A 22,753-nucleotide genomic window follows, 5' to 3' on the forward strand; every position below is an offset into this window, starting at 1 on the left:
ACCCCAATGGTCTGCAACCCGTCTCCTCAGAGATGAGAGCACAGGGGGATGTCAGAGTGCCACAAAATGATTGTGGAGCTTGATTTTTAAATACAGATTTCCTTCAGCACATCCTGGGGGATTTACAATGAAACAGACCGTGCCTAGGCATAGGGTCCTGACCAACAGGTGGACCCTGCTGCCGGCTGCTCTGTTGTACCGCCGGACCCGGTTGGAGTCAGCTCAGCTGGAGTGCACATGAAAATGGCCAAAATTAGCAGGGCTTCCAATCAGAGGCGGATTACTCACTGCATTTGGTGCTGATAGTCTAGTATCTTGATGTCGCGAGGAATTAAGGGCTACGGGGAGAATGCTGGTAGGTGGAGTTGAAATGCCCATCAGCCATGATTGAATGGCGGAGTGGACTCGATGGGCCGAATGGCCTTACTTCCACTCCTATGTCTTATGGTCTTATGATAGGCCCTTGAGCCTTTCAGCAGAAAATGCGAAGCAAAGTTCAACTTTGATTGGGTGAGAACCAAAGAGCAGGAAGGTAAGTAACAATTACGCATGCGTGAATGAGACCACAAGGTAAGGGAGAGGCGCAGCAGCCGGCCACAAGGAGGGAAGCCGAGGTTTGTGCCAGCAACAGACGCACGAGTAGTGAGAAAGAATAGAAGTTTCAGGTCGATAACCCATCACCAGATTCTTTGCTTTGGTGGTTTGCTTAGTTCTTTGCAGATCCAAGTTATTCCAGCCCGTTTTGATGCGAGTTTGGTCAGATGTGTTTGTGTGTAACACTGAAGAGCAAAGTGATTGATGGTTTACCATCTGCAGCGGACTGCTTGTTTAACATAATGAGATATGAAAATGAAATTCATGTTTAGCTGTTTTTAAAACAGGGGCCTCATGGTGGTTAGCATCAATGCTTCACAGCTCCAGGGTCCCAGGTTCGATTCCCGGCTGGGTCACTGTCTGTGTGGAGTCTGCACGTCCTCCCCGTGTGTGCGTGGGTTTCCTCCGGGTGCTCCGGTTTCCTCCCACAGTCCAAAGATGTGCGGGTTAGGTGGATTGGCCATGCTAAATTGCCCGTAGTGTAAGGTTAATGGGGGGATTGTTGGGTTACGGGTATACGGGTTACGTGGGTTTAAGTAGGGTGATCATTGCTCGGCACAACATCGAGGGCCGAAGGGCCTGTTCTGTGCTGTACTGTTCTATGTTCTATAAGCCCACTCTCCTGACTTTGTCGCTGTCGTGTTGGACATGGCAGGCAGATCTGCACAGATGCAACACTGACATCGCACTTGAAGACAAAACGTGTCCCATTTCTTTGAATCAGTGCCAATTGCTTTACAAGGTGGTATTGTGAATGGTCCGACAGTTCATGCATACTCGAGTTTAAGTTGTAAAACGCCTGATATGCAGAAATCCTGTCTGTTTGCATGCAGTTCCTCTCATTTTGGCCTCTTGAATATCCCCAATTTTAACCCATCCACGATTGCCCAAGAGGGTGGCACATTGGTTAGCCTCACAGCGTCATGGACCCAGGTTTAATTCCGACCTTGGGTGAGTGCCTGTGTGGAGTTTGTATGATCTCCCCGTGTCCGCGTGGGTTTCCTCCAGGTGGATTGGGCATGCTAAATTGCCCCTGGTGTCCAAAAGGTTAGGTGGGGTTACAGGATAGGGTGAGGGATGGGGCATAGGCATAGGTAGGGTGGTCTTTCAGAGGGTCGGTGCAAACTCGATGGGCCAAATGGCCTGCTTCACACTGTAGGGAATTTCTGACTCTATGCTCGTCATGCCTTCAGCTTCCTTGCACCTAGCCCTTGAATTCTCTCTCAACCGCTCTCTCATGTTTCTCCTTTAACATATTCCCTAAATAATATTTCATTGACAATATTTTTTTACATCTGATGTCATATTTCCTCGCATCTCCGATGTTTTATTATGTTTCATTGAGGCTCCTTGGAATGATTCCATATATTAAATGTCACATCTAAATACAAGGTATTGTTGTCTTGACGTAATTCACTAGATTTCCCCGTCCAGATCTAATGATTGTGTACATTTCATTATCAGCGTGGTTTATGTGGTGTGCCCATGGCATATCACTTGATTGCAGGGCACCAAGGGAAAGGATCTGCTTAATGGATGGTTGATTGGCGCTCATCATTTTGTGCATGATGGTTCTGGGCCTTCTGCATTCTATTCTGTGTCGCATTTTGAGAAGCTGAAACTGATTTTTCATCCACGGGATCCTTCAGTCAGTGCAGCTAACTGCTTCTACAGCTGAGCAATATTGAATGTCCCTCTTTGCGAATGGATGTACAGCAGATCAAGATCAAAAATGGACATACAAAAGTATGAATTAGGAGCAGGAGATTGTCCAAGGCTCTGCCACATTTAATGTATATTTTGTGGCTTCCACCGTTGCATTCTATGGGGAGAGGGTGTGTGGGGAGGGGCAAGGTTGGAGCAGGAGGCAGAAATGAAGGTGAGCACAGGGCCCCACTAACTCTAAATCCGCCTCTGTCTCATCTGCTGGCAAATGTTTTCAAGTAGGAATGTTTCTCTGCAGACTGACCTAGCTGATAGTTCTGGGTGTTGGGATTTTGTCTGCCAGCCCAACATTAGTAGCATGCCTTCATCTTGTGGGACCCTTTCCCTCATCCGAGCATTATTCTGAATGGGGCTGTCAGCTGCCCTTCTCTTCGGCTGCTCTGACTTGCCTCTCCATGTCTGGTGCATGCCCACCATCCCCAATTGGATGAGCTCCCAGAGGTGCCTTCTTAACCAGCTACTTTTGGGATGATCAGGCAAGAAGGTCTACCACCTGCAGAGAGAAGGGTCAAGATCGAGAAATGAGTCAACTCTCCAAAATTGTGCGTGGAGTAAATTCCGGCCATTGTTTCTACAGTCAAAGATAAATGGATAAAAAAAGAATGGCATGACTGGAGAACGATTTCAGATCAAGAACACTACATGTGGGTTGCAAATAATGGAGAAACCAAGTATAGATAAGATTTAAAAAGGTTGCTATATTGAGCAACACAGTAGCATAACACCATTGAATTTAAGTAACAGTCGGAGAAATGAGGCATGATCGTTGTTTAGTCAGTATCCAGGCTGTCCATATGCCCAGTCTGCTGCTTGCACTTAAATACTTTGTAATGGTTAATCGGCACAACTGAAAAATAAAATAATTTTTAACTCAAGAAGATAATAATTCTATTTTGATTCTACCCACTGTATTGTGAAGATGATTCAATCATAAGCTACTTGATCAAAGCATTTTTTTTTTTTTTTTTTGCAGACCTTCCACAAGCTCAGGTTTCTTTTTATTAGATAATGGGATATGGGCACTGCTGGCTCAACCAGCATTTATTGCCCATACCTAATTCACTTAGACAGGGCCATTAAGAGTCAACCACATTGCTGTGGAACTGGAGTCACATGTAGGGCAGACCAGTTAAAGATGGCAGATTTTCTCCCGAAAAGGACAGATAGGTTTTTACACCAATTGACAATAGTTTTATGGTCATCATTAACCTTTGAATTCCAGTATTTTCTGCTGCCACCTCCCCCAGGAGAATGAGATGACAGGATGTAGAGCATTTGCCTAGGTTCAAAGTAAAGCAGATCCAAAAATCTAGAAGCAGCAAGCAACAGATAAGTAATTGTTCGGTGGGGTTACGGGGATAGGTGGGGTTGGGGGGGAAATCTCTCCAGATGTTGAAGGCCTGGGGGCGGACAGCATTGAATCTTTCTTTTTAAAGCTAATCTCCTCCTGGACAAAGAAGTCAACTGCTAGAAATGAATAGCAGATCAGTCAATGTCTGAAAATGAGACTTGTTAATGTTGCAAGTGAAATATTCATTCAAAATATTAATTGGCATTACATTCAGATACCAAAGTCCAACAATGCATTTTCACCTCTTGCTGTTTTTATCACAAATTTCTTGAATGGACTTTTGCTTCCCTTTTTTCGATGGATTTAAAACAAAACAAGTTTAAACCTTGACATTGGGTTGATTACATTTATTGAAAAAAGTTTATCCGATAGAAATGATACCCACGTATTGAGACTTCCAGTGACACTACCTCCAGTGCGAGCTGTGAAAACTTTGCTAAGCATTAGTTGAGGTGGAGACCTGAAGAAGAAAATCAGCAAGATTATTTAGAAAATAACAACTGAAAATCAAACATAATTTCCCACTAAAGAGGAGAAATTCCTTAAAATGTGGAAAGTGGTACCACTGTATATTTTAGATCAAATATGCAGATGGCAGACTTCGTCTCAATTAAGGCCTTCTGAACAGCTTATTTCCTGGGACCACTAAAATTGAGAGTGGAGTATGTGCAAGACCCTTAACAAAGTTTAATTTTACACTTTAAAGTTGAAGTGTTTGAAAGCACTGCACTTAATGCACAATTCTAAGAACAGTCACACAATTTTAGGAAGGTCAATTCTACTAAGTGGCCTCTGAATTTCCAACTGACAGAGGGAGGGCAAGGCCGAAAAGACCTCAAACGTTCTGGATTTCAGGAAGCTTCCCCTCACCCGAGGAGGGGAAAAGGGGATGGTTAGACATTTAAGATTTAATCCGTTGTGGATAAATTTCACATCTACAATCCCTGCTCCTGGCATAGAGGACATTTCTGGGTGAGTTTTCAGGCTCAATAAATTCCACCCATGCATTTTGCCCCAACCACTCATGTCAGTTGAAAACCTTAAATTATCCCAAAAGTTTATTGAGGAAGAAAGGCTTGTACCAAAGAGTATCAATTATTTTCGCCACAGCCACTTTGTTCAATAGAGCGAATAAGACAATGGCAACATTTTTGGGGGTCCTTACCAGGTCCCCTCTCCTCGCTGTCAGAGTGAATGACATTCGCTCTGACATTCCAACTGACCTGTTGGATCAAGTGCCTTTAAGCATTCTTGCAGGTGCAATGTGCTCAGCGAAGCATTGACTCAGTCCTTCCAATTTGGGATGGGTTCTGGGCCTTTGCACACAGACAGGAGTTTTGCTGTACTTGAGAGCGGGCAACAGGAATTTTATACTCAGATATTTTCAGCAGCTTCTTATCCTTAAAACAGCATGAGGACAGTTCCATATATCATGTGAAGCCAGAATGATGCCTCGGGCCAGTTTTTACCGTTTGTCATTCATGGTGATATATGGGGTACAGATGGTGGCGGTTAGAAAGCAAAATTAATCAATATTTGCACATAAACTATACAATGACTGGTGGCTTCCAATCAACAAATCTTAAGCATAGTCACAAGGTTTGACCGAGTCACACTGGCTAGAATGCACAAATCATCTTGTAGAATTTATGAATTAAGGTATACTATACAGCTCCTTTATGGAGCCAGTTAAATAGGTCTAAAGCAATGTTATAAAATGGACTCAGTTGTGAACATTAAACAAAAACTTTTTTGGCTGGGCCAATCTTTTACCTAGTAAATCCAGCCAAAATAAAACTTCTGCTTTCAACTTAAAAGAGCTTTAGAAATACAGAGTGTACTGGTTACATAACAAACATTTAACAATTTGTTAGAACGCACAGTCCTCTCACCGTATCTGGTGGATTTTTAATGTGGAACCTTTGTAGCTCATTGCCACGGAGCCAAACATCATTTCACCAAGCATGTTGGCATCTGAGGATGGTCGAGAGTTCTGTAAAGTCAAATGATCAAAAGTGAACACACTGACATTTAGTTCAAGATGTCTTAAAAACAGACCACTAGTTAGATATTATTTTAGGGTTGCACGTATTATAAAATATATATGCGTCACGTAAATCAACATACCTTGAGGCTCAAGTCTCACTCTGAGACACTGGAAAATACATTTTAAAAAAAAATTTAGTGTACCCAATTCATTTTATCCCAATTAAGGGGCAATTTAGCGTGGCCAATCCACCTAACCTGCAAATCTTTCGGTTGTGGGGACGAAACCCACGCAAACACGGGGAGAATGTGCAAACTCCACACGGACAGTGACCCAGAGCCGGGATCAAACCTGGGACTTCGGCGCCGTGAGGCAACAGGGCTAACCTACTGCGCCACCGTGCTGGCCAAAAATACATTTTAATAGGATGGTTTAGTTTGCAACTCACAAACTGTTCCTGCCTTTAAACAAAAAACATGAAAAGCACAATACCTACAGAGCATGGGAGAAATCTGTAATAATTATTCAACTATTAACATATCAAAGTTGAGTCATGGAGCACTATGTTCAAATATTGCAAAAAATATTATACGTTGGCAGATTGCTCGCTCACGCGTTGCTGAAAAACCTAACCCTTCCACCCAATTGAGTCAATATTTTTGGCAGTCAAAAGTAAGGAATGTTAACTTGCGTAGATTGCCACTGATGAAGAAAAGCATACCCAGTGCACAATGGATGAGTACAGATCACAATGTGGGGCATCTTTTTATCGGGATAACAAACCATAATTCAGTAAATATTGAATCAGTCAATAATCTTGATATTTAACCAGAATGCTTTGGACTGGTATTAGCATTTCTTTTTCCTGTCCAAAAGTTAAGCTGTCTGTTTCCTTATGAAACAAATAAAAAGATGTATTCATACACTTTTGCCTCATGAAACTCTGCAACGTTTCATATTATATAGGTTTTTTTTTAAAATCAGCAAAGCAATCATTATTTACCTCGGCTGGATGCAGTTTCATCTGAGCAATTAGTTGATTCTGATATGTATGGACTACAATGGGTGTGCACTGTCTCAGGGACTTTCTCACCATTTTAAAATTTCTAGTGCATGTTATGGGAGTTTTAATGAAGATGCCTGCATTTCTATTACTGGCACCAAAGCATGGAACGATTTCACAAAAATATGTTAAATTCCCAATGCACAGATGGGACACACTTCACTTTGATACCAGAAGTATAAAGAGAGGCTTCAAACATTGTTCACTTTATTGTTCCAACTGGGGCAAGGGGTATTAGTTTTGATGTGGCACTTTAGACATTTAATCTTAACATACAATACAGCCCGAATTATATCTTAGCTCCAAACTAAGGTCAATACCACTAATTACATATTTTATCTATAAATTGTCTAAACTATGCTTTTTAAAAGTATTATTTCTGCAAGATTGAATTCAATTGTTTCTGGTTTAATATTAACAGGATGAATTCAGCTAGTTGTCAAAGTAATTTGAAATATTCATCAGATAGCTTGAGATATGCCACAGAAATTTCTTACTTATGCAAGTTTCTGTAGCATTGAAACAATAGGAAGAAAACTTGAGCAAGTTGGTGCGTTAAAATGACCAGTCAAGTCCCCGCAGGTGAAGAGGGTGATGCTTGAAAGGAGCAGAGTAGAAGGGGGGCTGGCGTTGCCGAACTTCAGCAACTATTACTGGGCGGCCAAGATAGCAATGCTAAGGAAATGGATGGTGGGTGCGGGGTCGGTTTGAGAGCGATGGAGGCTGCTTCGTGCAGGGGCACTAGCTTAGCAGCCCTGGTCACAGCGCCTCTGCCGCTTCCGCTGGCACGGTACTCCACCAGCCCGATAGTGGCGGCGGCTCTTCGGATCTGGGGCCAGTGGAGGGGGCATGTAGGGGAGGTAAGAGCATCGGTGTGGACCCCAATCTGCAGCAACCACCGATTTGCCCCAGGGAACATGGACGGGGGTATCGACTGTGGAGGAGGGCGGGGATTGTGAGGATGGGGGATCTGTTCCTGGAAGGGAGCTTTCCAAGCGCAAGGGCGCTGGAGGAGAAGTTTGGGCTGGCGAGAGGGAACGACTTTAGATACTTGAAGGTGAGGGATTTTGTATGCAGACCGGTGCCGTCCTTCCCACGTCCCCCGCCGAAGGGGAGGCAGGGCGGGGTAGTTTTTGGGGGAGAGGTGGGAGAGGGTAGAGTTTCAGACGTCTACAAGGAGCTAATGAGAACTGAGGATACGCAGACCAAGGACCTGTGGGAGGAGGAGCTCCGGGGGGGGGGGGGCGGGGGGGGGGGGGGGGGTATTTGGGCAGAAGCCCTGGGGAGCAGGAGGACGGTATTTGGGCAGAAGCCCCGAGCAGAGTAAACACGAACATTCACCAGGCTCAGCCTGATCTACTTTAAGGTCGTGAGGCCCACATGACGGTGGCCGGATGAGCAGATTCTTCTGGTTGGAGGACAAGTGTGCTAGATGCGCCGGAGGGCCGGCTAAACACGTACACATGTTCTGGTCGTGCCCGAATCGTGGCAGGGATTCGCAGATGTCACGTCCCGGGTATTGAAAACTGGAGTGGTAATGAGCCCGGAGGTGGCAATCTTTGGGGTTTCGGAGGACCCGGGAGTCCAGGAAGAGAGAGAGGCCGACGTTCTGGCTTTTGCTTCCTTGGTAGCCCGGCGACGAATACTGTTGGCATGGAGGGACTCAAAGCCCCCGGCGGCCGAGGTATGGCTATCGGACATGGCGAGCTTTCTTGGCCTAGAGAAAGTCAAGTTTGCCTTGAGAGGTTCACTACTAGGATTCGCTCCAAGGTGGCAGCCATTTATTGACTACTTCGCAGAGGAGTAAGTGTCAGCTGGGGGGGGGGGGGGGGGGGGGGGGGGGCAAGGGTAGAGTAGAGTAGAGGGATATTGAAGCAGGTCGTGCGTGAACAGAGCCGTGGTTTGCACTATGTTTATTTTGTAATTTGTGTCTTGGCTTTCTTTTTTTGTACTGTACATTGTCACTTTTTCTATATGCCTAAAATACCTCAATAAATTTGTTTGTTAAAAAAAAAATGACCAGTCATTGACAAGTGCTAAAAGGTCATCAACAAAGATTATTTTTATTCATTGCTGATGTCTAGTGAGTAACCATAAGAGGTAAATTGTTTTACCATAGTGCTAGGAATAGGCTCAAAATTATTTACCAATCTCATACAGCTGAGAATACCATTGCTCCAGATCTAAATAACGGGGAAAACCTGTATTAAAGGTATTTTTACAATTGAAAAGCTTCACATATCCAACAGGATGGTTAGTTGCCATCTCAGTTGACATGGCAAGCACACGTCATCGCTGCCACTTCAATAACAGTACAAGCTTCAGTACGATAAAACCTGTTCGCCACTTTCTAAAAATAATTCTAAAACAATGAATTGAATCAACTAAATGAACAGAATTTTCTGATTGCAGTTTTCAAAGAGAAGCAACAAATGTCAGGGTTAAATGTCGCATATTCAGGCCTTACCTGGCATTTAGAAGATTGATCTTTAGAATTAGGAGCTGAAGAAGTTGAGGAAGAGAGACTGTCTGAAGAGCTGGTGCATGTACTGCATTTTGTAGGACAGTATTTCTCAAGAATCTTCACTTGAATATCACTGCACACTTTCTGTGAGGAGGAAAATGTTAAGAGTTAGCGCTGTTCTACTAGATCATTTAAAAACAGGTTTAAAGTGATTGGTACAAGAACCAAAGGTGACAGACATGAGGAAAAGTTTTTACCCAACAACTGGAGAAAGCATCACAGGAATATGTGGAAAGATCAGGAAAGTGGGACTAACTCGATTGCTCTTTGAAAAGAGCTGCCATGCCATGGGTCAAATAATATACTTCTGCGCTGGAACTTTTGCTGGCTGTTATATATTGATGACTATTATATATTAAGAGTTGAAGACTCAGGATGCCAATGGTATAAATGCCTCTAGGTAGCACTGCAACAGTAACATTAGATGAACATAGTAGTCCATACAGCTCATCAATACTGCTCCACCATTAGTAGACAAGGAGATAGCACTGTGGCTTCACAGCACCAGGATCCCAATTTCGATTCCCCACTGGGTCACTGTCTGTGCGGAGTCTGCACATTCTCCCCGTGTCTGCGTAGGTTTCCTCCGGATGCTCTGGTTTCCTCCCACAGTCCAAAGACGTGCAGGTTAGGTGGATTGGCCATGATAAATTTCCCTTAGAGGCCAAAAAGTTAAGGAGGTTGGGTTAATTGGGTTACAGGGTTAGGGTGGAAGTGAGGGCTTAAGTGGGTTGGTGCAGACTCGATGGGCCAAATGACCTCCTTCTGCACTGTATGTTCTATTTTCTATGAACAAGGCTGATTTGGACTTCAACTCCAAGCTCCCACACACTCCACATTTCCTTTGGTTCCCCGAGATACCTGCCAATTTCAGCCTTAAATATATTCAGTTTAAAAAAAAATTCATTTATGGGATGCAGTGCTAGCATTTGTTGCCCATCCCCAACTGCCCTCCATTTCAGGACGTCTCAGAGTCAACTACACTGCTGTGGATCTGCAGTCACATGTAAGCCAGACCAGGTAAGGATGGCAGATTTCCTTTCCTAAAGGCCACAGTTTTAAGATAAGAAGCAGAGGCAGTGGTGTTGTGGTACTTTCACTGGACTAGTAATCCAGAGACCCAGGATAAAGCTCTGGGGACCCCAGTTCACATCCCATCACAGCAGAGGATGAAATCTGAATTAAATAACATCTGGAATTAAAAGTCTAATGATGACCATGAAACCATTGTTGTAAAAACCCATCTGCTACACTAATGTCCTTCAGGGAAGGAAATCTGCCTCCTTACCTGGTCTGGCCTACTTATGAATCCAGGGTCACCATGTTAACTTGTTCTGATCATACTATGCTTTCCAAAGTGTATCGTTAAGACTTTCTTAGTGATAGATGCCAGCATTTCCCAATGACTGATGTCAGGTGCATTTGCCAATAGTTCTCACTTTTCTCTCCCCATCTTTCTTGATCTGAGTTACATCTGTTAACCTCTAATATGCTGCAACTATTCCTGAATCCACTGTATTTTGGAAAATCATAGCCAACACATACACTGTTTCTCATCCCCATTCTCCTGCCTTCTCCCTGCAACCCCCAATCCCCTTATTAATCAAGAACCTATCTATCTCTGTCTTAAAGACACTCCGTGATTTGGACTCCACAGCCTTCTGCGGCAAAGAGTTCCACAGATTCACCACCCTCTGGCTGAAGAAATTCCTGCTTATCTCAGTTTTAAAGGATCGCCCCTTCAGTCTGGGGCTGTGCGTTCGGGTTCCAGTCTCTCCTACTAGTGGAAATATCTTCTCTACATCCACTATCTAGGCCTTTCAGTATTCCCCCTTCATCCTTCTGAACTCCATTGAGTACAGACCCAGAGTCCTCAACCACTCCTCTTATGACAAATCCTTAATTCCCAAGGTCATTGTGAACCTCCTCTGGACCCCCTCCAAGGCCAACACGGGGCCCAAAACTGCTCACAATATTCCAAATGGGGTCTGACCAGAGCCTTATACAGCCTCAGCAGAACATCCCTGGTCTTGTATTCTAGCCCTCTCGACATGAATGCTAACATTGCATTTGCTTTCCAAACTGCTGACTGAACCTGCACGTTACCTTTAAGAGAATCATAAACAAGGACTCCAAGTCCCTTTGTGCTTCTGATTTCATAAGCATCTTCCCATTTAGAAAATAAGTCTATGCCTCTATTCTTACTTCCAAAATGCATGCCCTCACACTTTTCCATATTTTATTCTATCTGCCACTTCTTTGCCCACTGTCCTAGCCTGTCCAAATCCTTCTGCAGCCAGCCTCCTTCCTCAAAATCACTTGTCCGTCTACATATCTTTGGATAATCTGCAAACTTAGCAACAATGCCCTCAGTTTGTCATTCCAGGTTATTAAAGTATAGCGTTATTCATTGTGATCCCAACACTGACCCCTGTGGAACACCACCAGTCACCGGCTGCCATCCTGAAAAAGACCCTCAGCACGGTAGCATTGTGGATAGCACAATCGCTTCACAGCTCCAGGGTCCCAGGTTCGATTCCGGCTTGGGTCACTGTCTGTGCGGAATCTGCACATCCTCCCAGTGTGTGCGTGGGTTTCCTCCAGGTGCTCCGGTTTCCTCCCACAGTCCAAAGATGTGCAGGTTAGGTGGATTGGTCATGATAAATTGCCCTTAGTGTCCAAAATTGCCCTTAGTGTTGGGTGGGGTTACTGGGTTATGTGGATAGGGTGGAGTTGTTGACCTTGGGTAGGGTGCTCTTTCCAAGAGCCGGTGCAGACTCGATGGGCTGAGTGGCCTCCTTCTGCACTGTAAATTCTATGATCCCCACTCTCTGCCTTCTGCCAGTCAGCCATTCCTCTATCCATATCTATACCTTGCCCTTAACATCATGGATTCTTATCTTACGTAGCAGCCACCTTTTCAAAGGCCTTCTGGAAATCCAAATAGATCACATCCACTGGCTTGCCTTTATCTAACTTCCTCATTACCTCGTCAAATAATTCTATCAGATTTGTCAGGCATGACCTGTCCATGACAAAGCGGTGCTGATTCAGCCCTATCTTATCATGCACTTCCAAGTACTCATCCTTAATATTGGACTCTAAAATCCTACAAGGAGTCATACCATTCAGATAACTTCACAGGCAGCACTACCACACCCCTGGGTTTGTCCTTTCCCACTGGCAGGTCAGATCCAGCAGAAGTGACAACACAGTGGTATACAGTCAGTAGGGAGTTGCCCTGTGAGTCCTCAAAATTGACTCCGGACCCCATGAAGTCTCATGGCTTCAGGTCAAACATAGGAAAGGTAATCTCCTATAGGTTACCACACACCATCCACTGTCAGCTGATAAGTCTGTACTCCACTTGGAGGAAGCACTGAAGGTGGCAAGGGCACAGACTGAACTCTGGGTGTTGACTTCAATGTCTACCACCAAGTATGGTTCGGTAGCACCACTACTGATAAAGCCCTAAAGGATATAGCTGCTAGACAAGGACGTTGGCAGGCTGTGAGGGGACCAACAAGAGAAGCAAAAAAATACTAGAGCTCATCCTCACCAACCTGCTTGCCGTAGATGCATCTCTCCATGACAGCATCAGTTGGAGTCACCATCACACAGTCCTTGTTGGAGACAAAGTCCTGATTTCACTTTGGGATATCCTCCACCATGTTATGTGGCAATACCATTGTGCTGAATGGGATAGATTTAGAACAGATCTAGCAACTCAAGACTGAGCATCCATGAGGCGCTGAAGGCCATCAGCAGCAGAAATGTACTCAGCCACAATCTGTAACCTCATGGTCCGGCATATCCCCCATTCTACCATTATCACCAAGCCAGGGGATCAACCATGGTTCATTGAAGAGTGCAGGAGGGCATCCCATGAGTAGCACAGAACATACCGAAAAATGAGATGTCAATCTGGTGAAGCTACAAGAGCAGCAAGACGGAATCCACAACCAACGGATCAGTTATAAACTCTGCAGTCCTGCCACCTTCAGTTGCGAGTGGTGGTAGACAATTAAACAACTCACTGGAGGAGGAGGAGTAGGCTCCACAAATATTCCCATCCTTCATGATAGAGGGGCCCAGCACATCTGTGCAAAAGATAAGGCTGATGCATTCGCAATCACCTTCAGCCAGAAGTACCGAGTGGACGATCCACCTCCGTCTCCTCCGGAGGTCCCCAGCATCACAAATGCTAGTCTTCAGGCAATTCAATTTGTCACACGTGATATCAAGGGCTGAAGGAACTGGATACTGCAAAGGCTATGGGCTCTGTCAATATTCCAGCAATAGTCCTGAAGACATGTGCCCCAGAACATTTTTTAAAAATAAATTTAGAGTACCCAATTTTATTTTTGATTAAGGGGCATGTGGCCAATCTACTTACCCTGCACATCTTTGGGTTGTGGGGGTAAGACCCAGGCAGACAAAGGAGCATGTGCAAACCCCACTTGGCAGTGACCCGGGGCTGGGATTGAACCCGGGTCCTTGGCGGCAGGAGGCAGCAGTGTGCCACCATGCCACCCTTATGCTCTAGAACTTGCCATGCCTTGAGCCAAGCAATTCCAGTACAGCTACAACACTAGACTCTACCGACGCTTAATATTGCCCACAAAAATCAGGAGAAGTCCAACCCGATTAATTCCCATGCTACTAGTCTATTATCAATTATTAGTAAAGTGATGGAAGGGGCCATGAAATGAAATGAAAATGAAATGAAAATCGATTATTCCCACAAGTTGGCTTCAAATGAAGTTACTGTGAAAAGCCCCTAGTCACCACATTCCGGCGCCTGTTCGGGGAGGCTGGTACGGGAATTGAACCGTGCTACTGGCCTGCCTTGGTCTGCTTTAAAAGCCAGCTCGAGCCCTGTGCCTGCTATCAATCGGCACTTACTTAGCAATAACCTGCTCACTGATGCTCAGTTTGGGTTCCTCCAGGGGCAGTACGCTTCTGACCTCATTCCAGCCTTGGCTCTAGCATGGATAAAAGAGCTGACCTACAGAGATGAGGTGAGAGTGACTGCCATCAACATCAAGGCAACATTTGATAATGGTATCAAGGAGCCCTGGAAAACTGGAGTCAATGGGAATCAGGGGGAAAAATCTTCACTTGTTGGACAATGAAGATGATTGTCGTGGTTGGAAGTCAGTCATCTCAGTCTCAGGACATCACTACAGGAGTCCCTCAGGGTAGTGTCTTTGGCCCAACCATAAGGTCAGATGTGGGGATGTTCGGTGATGATTGCACAATGTTCAACACCATTCACGACAACTCAGACACTGAAGCAGTCCATGTGCAGATGCAACAAGATATGGACAATATCCAGGCTTGGGCTGACAACTGGCAAATAACATTTGCATCACACAAGTGCCGGACATCTCCATCTCCAATAAGAGAGAATCAAACTATTGCCACTTGACATTCAATGGCATTACCATCACCGAATCCCCACGATAAATATCCTGGGATTACCATTGATCAGAAATTGAACTGGACTAGCATTATAAATACTGTGGCTGCAAGAGCAGATCAGAGGCTAGGAATCCTGTGGCAAGTAACTCACCTCCGGACTCCCAAAAGCCTGTCCACCACCTACAAGGCAGAAACCAGGAGTGTGATGTTATACTTACCACTTGCCCGGATGAATGCAGCTTCAATAACGCTCAAGAAGCTGGATACCATTCACGACAAAGCAGACCACTTAATTGGCACCCCTTCCACAAACATTCATTCCCTCCACCACTGACACACAGTAGCAGCAGTGTGGAACATCTACAAAATGCACTGCAGGAACTCAATGCCCCTTTGACAGCACCTTCCAAACCCACGACCACTACCAACGAGAAAGACAAGGGCAGCAGATACATGGGAACACCACCACCTGAATGTCCCTTTCCAAGTCAGTCACCATCCCGACTTTTGGCATCCCGACTCACCATTCTGACTTTTGGCAGAAATTTGGCTTGTCTGCATCGACTCTCACAAACTTCTACAGAAGTGCGATAGAGAGCATCGTAGCCTGGATATGGCAACTGCTTGGTCCAAGATCGCAAGAAACTGCAGAGTGTGGTGAACTCAGCTCAGCACATCACACAAGCTTGCCACCCCCACATTGATTCTGTATACACCTCCCGCTGCCTCAGGAAGGCAGACAGCATTATCAGACACCCCTACGACCCAGGCATTGCGTTCTTCCAGACTGTTCCATCAGGCAGAAGGTACCCAGGGCAGCACGGTGGCGCAGTGGTTAGCACTGCGACTGTGGCGCTGAGGACCCAGGTTCAAATCCCGGCCATGGGTCACTGTCCATGATTCTGTATACACATCCAGCTGCCTCAGGAAGGCAGACAGCATTATCAGAGACCCCTCCCACCCAGGCATTGCCTTCTTCCAGGCCCTTCCATCAGGCAAAAGGTACAGAAGGTACCCAGAGCAGCACAGTGGCGCAGTGGTTAGCCCTGCGACTGTGTCGCTGAGGACCCGGGTTCGAATCCTGGCCATGGGTCACTGTCCGTGTGGAGTTTGCACATTCTCCCCGTGTCTGCATGGGTTTCATCCCCACAACCCAATGATGTGCAGGTTAGGTGGATTGGCCATGCTAAATTGCCCCTCAATTGGAAAAATAATAATTGGGTATTCTAAATTTATTTTAAAAGAAGTCTGAAGACCCGCACATCCAGACATAGGAACAGCTTCTTCCCCACAGCTACAAGACTCCTCATCAACTCCCCCTCTGACTTATCTGCTCCCTGTAAGAACATTATTCACGATGCCCTATACTGCTCTTGCTCATGTATTTGCTTTGTTTGGCCCCTTGTTCCGCACTGTAACCAATCATTGTTTGTCAATGTCCCATTTGTCAATGTTCTCTGTTGATTATTCTTTAGTTTACTATGTACGTACTGTGTATATTCCCTCGGCCGCAGAAAAGTACTTTTCACTGTACTTCGGTACATGTGACAATAAATCAAATCAAATCTGAAATATATCGCCGTTTCTTCACTGTCGCTGGGTCAAAAGACTGGAACCGCCTCCTTAATAGCACAGTGGGTGTACCTCCACCACATGGACTGCAGTGGTTCCAGAAGGCAGTTCATCATCACCTTCTCAAGGGCAATTAGGTATGGGCAACAAATGCTGGCCTAGCCAGTGAAGCCCACAGACTGTAAAAAGAAAAAAGTCCTTCTGTCATTCTTTATCAGGATTACATCGAAAGCATTTATCTCTATTTGTACCACTAGTTCATCTATCCTGTTGCAGGAGCTCCATGCATTCAAATAAAGTGAGTTCAATTATCTTTACTGCTATCCCCTGCACTTGTGAAGAAATCCAGCTGTAATGAGGAGTTATAAGATTAAAACAACTGATTCTGTGGATTAAAAAGAGTGAATCTGCAACGTAGGGATAAAAATTAAAAGCAGAGTTCATCTGCTGGACAAGAGTTTAAAAGTTCCTAAACATGCCTGGGTATAATACTGTGCTCAAAGACACCAACATTCGGTGGCATAGGATATGGAATATCCTCTAATATGTGACAGTTCCTGACAAACATGGATCATGATGTATGACAAATCATGGATACATCATAAGGCATTGATAAAGATACATCAGCTCAGTCATAAATTGATAAACTGCAACCTGCCACAAAGAAACATTGGGTAACTTTGATGCCGCTAAATCAACAGTTGACTAAATCTGGGAAAACAAGTTCTAAGTTTAAGAGACAACTCTGTAGCAAGGAAGTTATCTCCATCTGCATTTCTGAGTATCCTATTTGCTTGAATTAATGCTGCCCTGTACGTATGCTCAATATGCTTCCTGCTGGTTCTGTTCTTTTACGGTACGGGCGGCAGTAGCACAGTTGTTTCACAGCTCGAGTCCCAGGTTCGATGTGCAGGCTAGATGGATTGGCCACGCTAAATTGCCCTTAGTGTCCAAACAGGTTAGGTGGGATTGCTGGATTACGGGGATAGGGTGGAGATGTGGGCTTGGGTAAGGTGCTCTTTCCAAGGGCCAGTGCAGAGACTTGATGGACCAAATGGCCTCCTTCTGCACTGTAAATTCCATGGCACATACATTGGAATGCCACAGTAGATTGGTCGCACTATGGTTAGCACTGCTGCGTCACACCACCAGGGATCCAGGTTCAATTCCGGCCCTTGTCTATGTGGAGTTTGTACGTTCTCTCCGTGTCTGCATGGATTTCCTCCGGGTGCTCTGGTTTCCTCCAACAGTCCAAAGATGTGCAGATTAGGTGGATTGCCCATGCTAAATTGCCTCTTAGTGTTCAGAGATGTGCAGGTTAGGTGGGGTTACGTCATTGAGGTGGAGGAATGGGGTTCGAGTAGAGTGCTTTTTCAGAGGGTCGATGCAGATTCTATCGGCTGAATGGCCCCCTTCGGCAAATCTCTATGATTTGTTGGATTCACTCCAGCATCAGTAAATATATTAGCTATTGCAGTGTAACAATTATTGTTTCCCCCTTAATTGGGATTGAAGCATTAAACAAGACTATTTAGCTTTCTGCCCGCGTGTACTCAGGGGTCGGTGCTGGGACCACAATATACATTAATGATCTGGAGGAAGGAACTGAAGGCACTATTGCTAAGTTTGCGGATGATATAAAGATCTGTACAGGGGCCGGTAGTATTGAGGAAGCAGGTGGGCTGTAGAAGGAGTTGGACAGGCTAGGAGAGTGGGCAAAGAAGTGGCAGATGGAATACAATGTGGAAAAGTGTGACGTTATGCACTTTGGAAGGAGAAATGGAGAGGCAGACTATTTTCTAAATGGGAAGATGCTTAGGAAATCAGAAGCACAAAGGGACTTGGGAGTCCTTGTTCATGATTCTCTTAAGGTTAACGTGCAGGTTCAGTCAGCAGTTAGGAAAGCAAATGCAATGTTGGCGTTCATGTCGAGAGGGCTAGAATACAAGAGCAGGGATGTTCTTCTGAGGTTATATAAGGCTCTGGTCAGACCTCATTTGGAGTATTGAGAGAGTTTTGGGCCCCGTATCTAAGGAAGGATATGCTGGCCTTGGAAAGGGTCCAGAGGAGGTCCACAAGAATGATCCCTGGAATGAAGAGCTTGTCATATGAGGAACGGTTGAGGACTTTGGGTCTGTACTCGTTGGAGTTTAGAAGAATGCGGGGGGGGGGGGGGGAACTTATTGAAACTTACAGGATACTGAGTGGCCTGGATAGAGTGGACGTGGTGAGGATGTTTCCCCTTGTAGGAAAAACTAGAAGCAGGCGACACAATCTCAGACTAAAGGGACGATCCTTTAAAACAGAGGTGAGGAGGAATTTCTTCACTCAGAAGGTAGTGAATCTTTGGAACTCTGTGCCGCAGAAGGCTGTGGAGGCCAAATCACCGAGTGTCTTTAAGACAGATAGATAGTTTTTTGATCTATAAGGGAATCAGGGGTTATGGGGAGAAGGCAGGAGAATGGGATGAGAAAAATATCAGCCATGATTGAAGGGCGGAGCAGAGTCGCTGAGCCGAGTGGCTGAATTCTGCTCCTATGCTCCTATCTGCTCATATTCCCTCAGCAGAACCTCTTTCGTAATCCTCTCTATGCTGTTCGTACATACATGGACCACAACAACTGGATCCTCCCCTCTTCATTGAAATTCCTCTCCAGCCTGGAGGAGATTTCCTTTATAGCTCTGGCACCAAGCAGACAACACAGTCTTCAGGACTCAGAGAACTGCATCTATCTCCCCCCACTTGACTATCATCCTTTGCAACAACTGCATTATTTTTTATTACTCAACCCTGAATGGCTTCCTGTACCATAGTGCCATGGTAAGTTTGCTTATCCACCCTGCAGTCACTGCTTCCCTCCACACAATCTACAAGAACCTCGGGCCTGTTGGTCAAGAACCAAAGTTCCTCCATTGTTACCTTCTGGGTCCCCATACCTGCCTCACTCGCAGTTACACTCTCTTGTTAGCATTCAGTGTTACATGATAGCCTCAGAACAGGAGCTTCAGTAATGTCCAGTATGCATTCAAATCTAAAATTTCCATTTATGCTGTCTGAGGAACTGGCCAGGGCAAACAAATCACAAGACACATAAAAATTGATCATTAAAATGCCTGTGTTCACCAAGACTTGAAAGCACTTGTAGTGATTGCTGTCCTGAATTTTATGGATTCCATTTGTGTCAGTGCATTGTGTATTTGTGACTGGACACAAGCCAACCCCGTCCTTGCCAAGGTGCAGCACCTGGTGCTATACGATGGCCAGCATCGACAGCTGTCAAGGGAGTTGAAGGCTTTGCACAGTGTATCGTTGGCACAGTAGTTAGCACTGTTGCTTCACAGTGTCAGGGTCCCAGGTTCGATTCCCGGCTCGGGTCACTGTCTGTGTGGAGTCTGCACATTGTCCCCATGTCTGCGTGGGTTTCCTCCGGGCAATCCGGTTTCCTTCCACAAATCCCAAAGACGTGCTGTTAGGTAATTTGGGCATTCTGAATTCTCCCTCTGTGTACCCGCACAGGGGCCGGAGCGTGGTGACTAGAGGCTTTTCACAGTAACTTCATTGTAGTGTTAATGTAAGCCTACTTGTGACAATGATAAAGGTTATTTTCCTTGGAACAAAGGCAAGTGAGGAATGATTTAATTGAGGTATACAAAATTATGAGGGGAAGTGATAGAGTGGACAGGATAAAATTGTTTCCCTTGATGGAGAATTCTAGAACCAGGAGACATAGATTCAAGATAAGTGGCAGAAGGTGTAGAGGGGACATGAGGAAGAATTTTTCTTATGCAGAAGGTGGTAGAAGTTTGGAATTTGCTGCCGAGGTTGGTGGTGGAGGCAGAAACCCTGAATTATTTTAAAACGTACCTGGATCTTCACTTTCCATGATGTAAACTACAGGGCTATGAACCGGGTGCAGGTAGGTGGGATTAGAAAGGGCACGTGGGTGTCCTCAGGCTGGTATGGACAAGATGGGCTGAATGGCCTCCTTCTGTGCTGTAACTTTTCTATGGTTCTAAATCTGTTTTTAATCCAAAATACACGCAAATCGAGCTTTGAAATGTTTCACGTGTAATTTATCTAAATTTTTCGAACTTCATCAATATCGTTTTGCAACATTTATGCTCCTATTCACACTGCTTACCATGTCACTGAGCTTTGCAACATCAATAACCTTGGATATATCTTTTTTGAAATTCGCTGATGGGACGTGAGCATCGCAGGCTGTGCCAGTATTTATTGGCCACCCCTAAATGCCCTCAAGGGCAGGTTAAGAGTCAACTGCATTGTGGGTCTGAAGTCACATGTAGGCCAGATCAGGTAAGGATAGTAGATTTCCTTCCCTAAAGGACATTAGTGAACCAGAGGGGTTTTTATGACAATGGTTTCATAGTCATAAGACTTTTCATTCCAGATATTTTATGGAGTTTAAATTCTATCACTTACCCTGGTGGGATTCAAACCCAGATCATTTCCCTGGGTCTCTGGATTACTAGTTCAGTGACAATACCACTATGCCACAGCCTCCCCGTGGCTCTGTGTTATCCAAGCAGTTAATATAATGAATAGGTGAGGCCCCAGTGTAGATCTTGTGGGATAGCATGAGTTACTCCCTTCCAATTTGAGCACATATCTATTATCCCAAATCTGTCTTCTACCCTGGCCAATAAGTTACCTTCAATTTAATTTTGGCTGAAGTCTCTTATATGGAAGCTTATTGAATGTTTCCTGGAAACCCTTGTTAATGTTACTTCCTCAAAAAATTCAATTAGTTCTGTTTGACATGGCCAACATTTTGTAAATCCGCATTGGTGCCCAGGTCAAATTTCTCTAAATGCTCAGTCACTGTTCTAAATTTTAGGTTCTTAAACCTTCCCCACAGCAATTTATCGGGTATATACATTTCCGAGGTTTTCGCTCACCTATCTTAAGTAATGGAGTTGAATTTTTGTTTTCTGATCTGAAAGAAACAAATTCTTGAACTGAGAGCACTTTGGAAGATTATTGCTGAAGTATCAGCAATAGTCTTCAAATGCGTCAGTTTTGGGAATTTGCCATTCTTTCATGCCACAATTGCTTCTAATCCTGCTTTCTTTCACTTTATTGAGTAGCAATTCTTGATTCGCCATTAGTTTCCCTGGAATGCCAGGAATGATATTCTCGCTGCCCGCTGTGAAGACTGACAGTGACTATTCAACATGTCTGTCATTTCCTTTTTCCATTTGCAATATTACCACCACTTGTTTTTAAAGTGTCCACATTTCTTGAGAGCAGCCCTTTCCTTCTAATAATTAAAAAACAAATGCTAGTCTTGATATTCCCCCTCAGGTTTCCTGGCATATTTTTAAAGTCTGCAACCAACGTCTTCTTTTGCTGTGTTTCTCTATACTGCATTAGCGACTACAATTGCTGTGATATGTTTTGGGATGTCCTCTGGTCATGAAATGTTCTTCAGAAGTGCACATTCACTCCTTATTTCTGGCCACCCTACTGAGCATTATTTCAGCTCAGAAATACTAAATTAACCCATCATCCCCAATGCACAGAAAAATAACTAGCTCTATTGTCTCTTTATCCAGGAGCAACTCCCGAAAAAAAACCAGATGTAATATTGCCCTTCCTCTTCTGAAAGCAAACGCACTTTCTTCCAGCCAATGATTGAATTGAGCTCGAGCAATTTTACACCTGCTACCCAGCACCCGCACCCCACCTTCAAACCCACAGAGTTACTGACCTTGTGATAACTAATCCTTCCCTGGGCGAAACAGTGGCACAGTGGTTAGCACCACTCCATCACGGCGCCGATGACCCGGGTTTGATCCCAGCCCCGGGCAACTGTCCGTGTGAGTTTGCACACTTTCCCCATGTCTACATGGGTCTCCCTCCCACAACACAAAGATGTGCAGGGTAGGTGGATTGGCCATGCTAAAATGCCACTTAATAAAATAAAAAACCTAATCCTTCCCTATCCATCAATGCCTCAGCCTATGCACCCCGACCACCTATTCCTCAGCATTTCCATCTCCTTCACCTTCCCAAGTTAAGAAATGGACTTTGGCCAATAGCCGCACAAGTATTCATTGACCTAATTGTCCCCTTTCCTCTTCCCATCTCGCCTTTCATCCCAAACTTTCCCCCATCACAGTCCGGTTATCCTATCACTTTCTCACTTGTTTGTTTGACCTGAATAGCAAGTCTCAACTCTCCATATGGAAGCTGGAAAATTCAACCATGCCTTTTTAATATTAAAATTTACTGCATAAAAGATGGGCTGATTCTCCATTCCTGAGACTAAGTGTTGACACCGGCACGGGAAGGAAGCTGCCATCCGCCGCCTGGGTGCAGTTGGCAGAGGCAGTGAGTGTCGGAAACAACACCATCTGGACCAGCCTGCAGTGCAGTAAAAAACTGCACGGCCCCCTCAAGGTGGCCTGGGTGAGTAGGCAGCACTGTGCCTCTGGCATTAACCCCCCTCCCACACACGGATAACCGTACCCCTTCCCCCCACTTAGAGG

The 22,753-nt window shown here is 45.0% G+C and overlaps 1 protein-coding gene across 6 annotated transcripts in view; it reads right to left on the bottom strand.

Moving 5' to 3' along the window:
- Nucleotides 1-22,753, bottom strand: part of fnip1 (folliculin interacting protein 1) — a 151,283-nt gene that overhangs the window by 64,909 nt on the left and 63,621 nt on the right. For 4 of the 6 annotated variants that reach the window (XM_038795933.1, XM_038795932.1, XM_038795934.1 and 1 more), the window contains exons 3-5: nt 9,188-9,328; nt 5,563-5,663; nt 4,056-4,130 (exon numbers count right to left, since the gene is read on the bottom strand). In XM_038795933.1, coding sequence (XP_038651861.1) covers nt 4,056-4,130; nt 5,563-5,663; nt 9,188-9,328 — 317 coding nt within the window. Of the gene's footprint in view, nt 1-2,563; nt 2,813-4,055; nt 4,131-5,562; nt 5,664-9,187; nt 9,329-22,753 lie in introns of those variants that run through there. The other 2 variants (XM_038795937.1, XM_038795936.1) reach the window with 1 other exon arrangement.

This window comes from Scyliorhinus canicula, chromosome 4 (assembly GCF_902713615.1).
Source record: "Scyliorhinus canicula chromosome 4, sScyCan1.1, whole genome shotgun sequence".
NCBI lineage: Eukaryota > Metazoa > Chordata > Chondrichthyes > Carcharhiniformes > Scyliorhinidae > Scyliorhinus > Scyliorhinus canicula.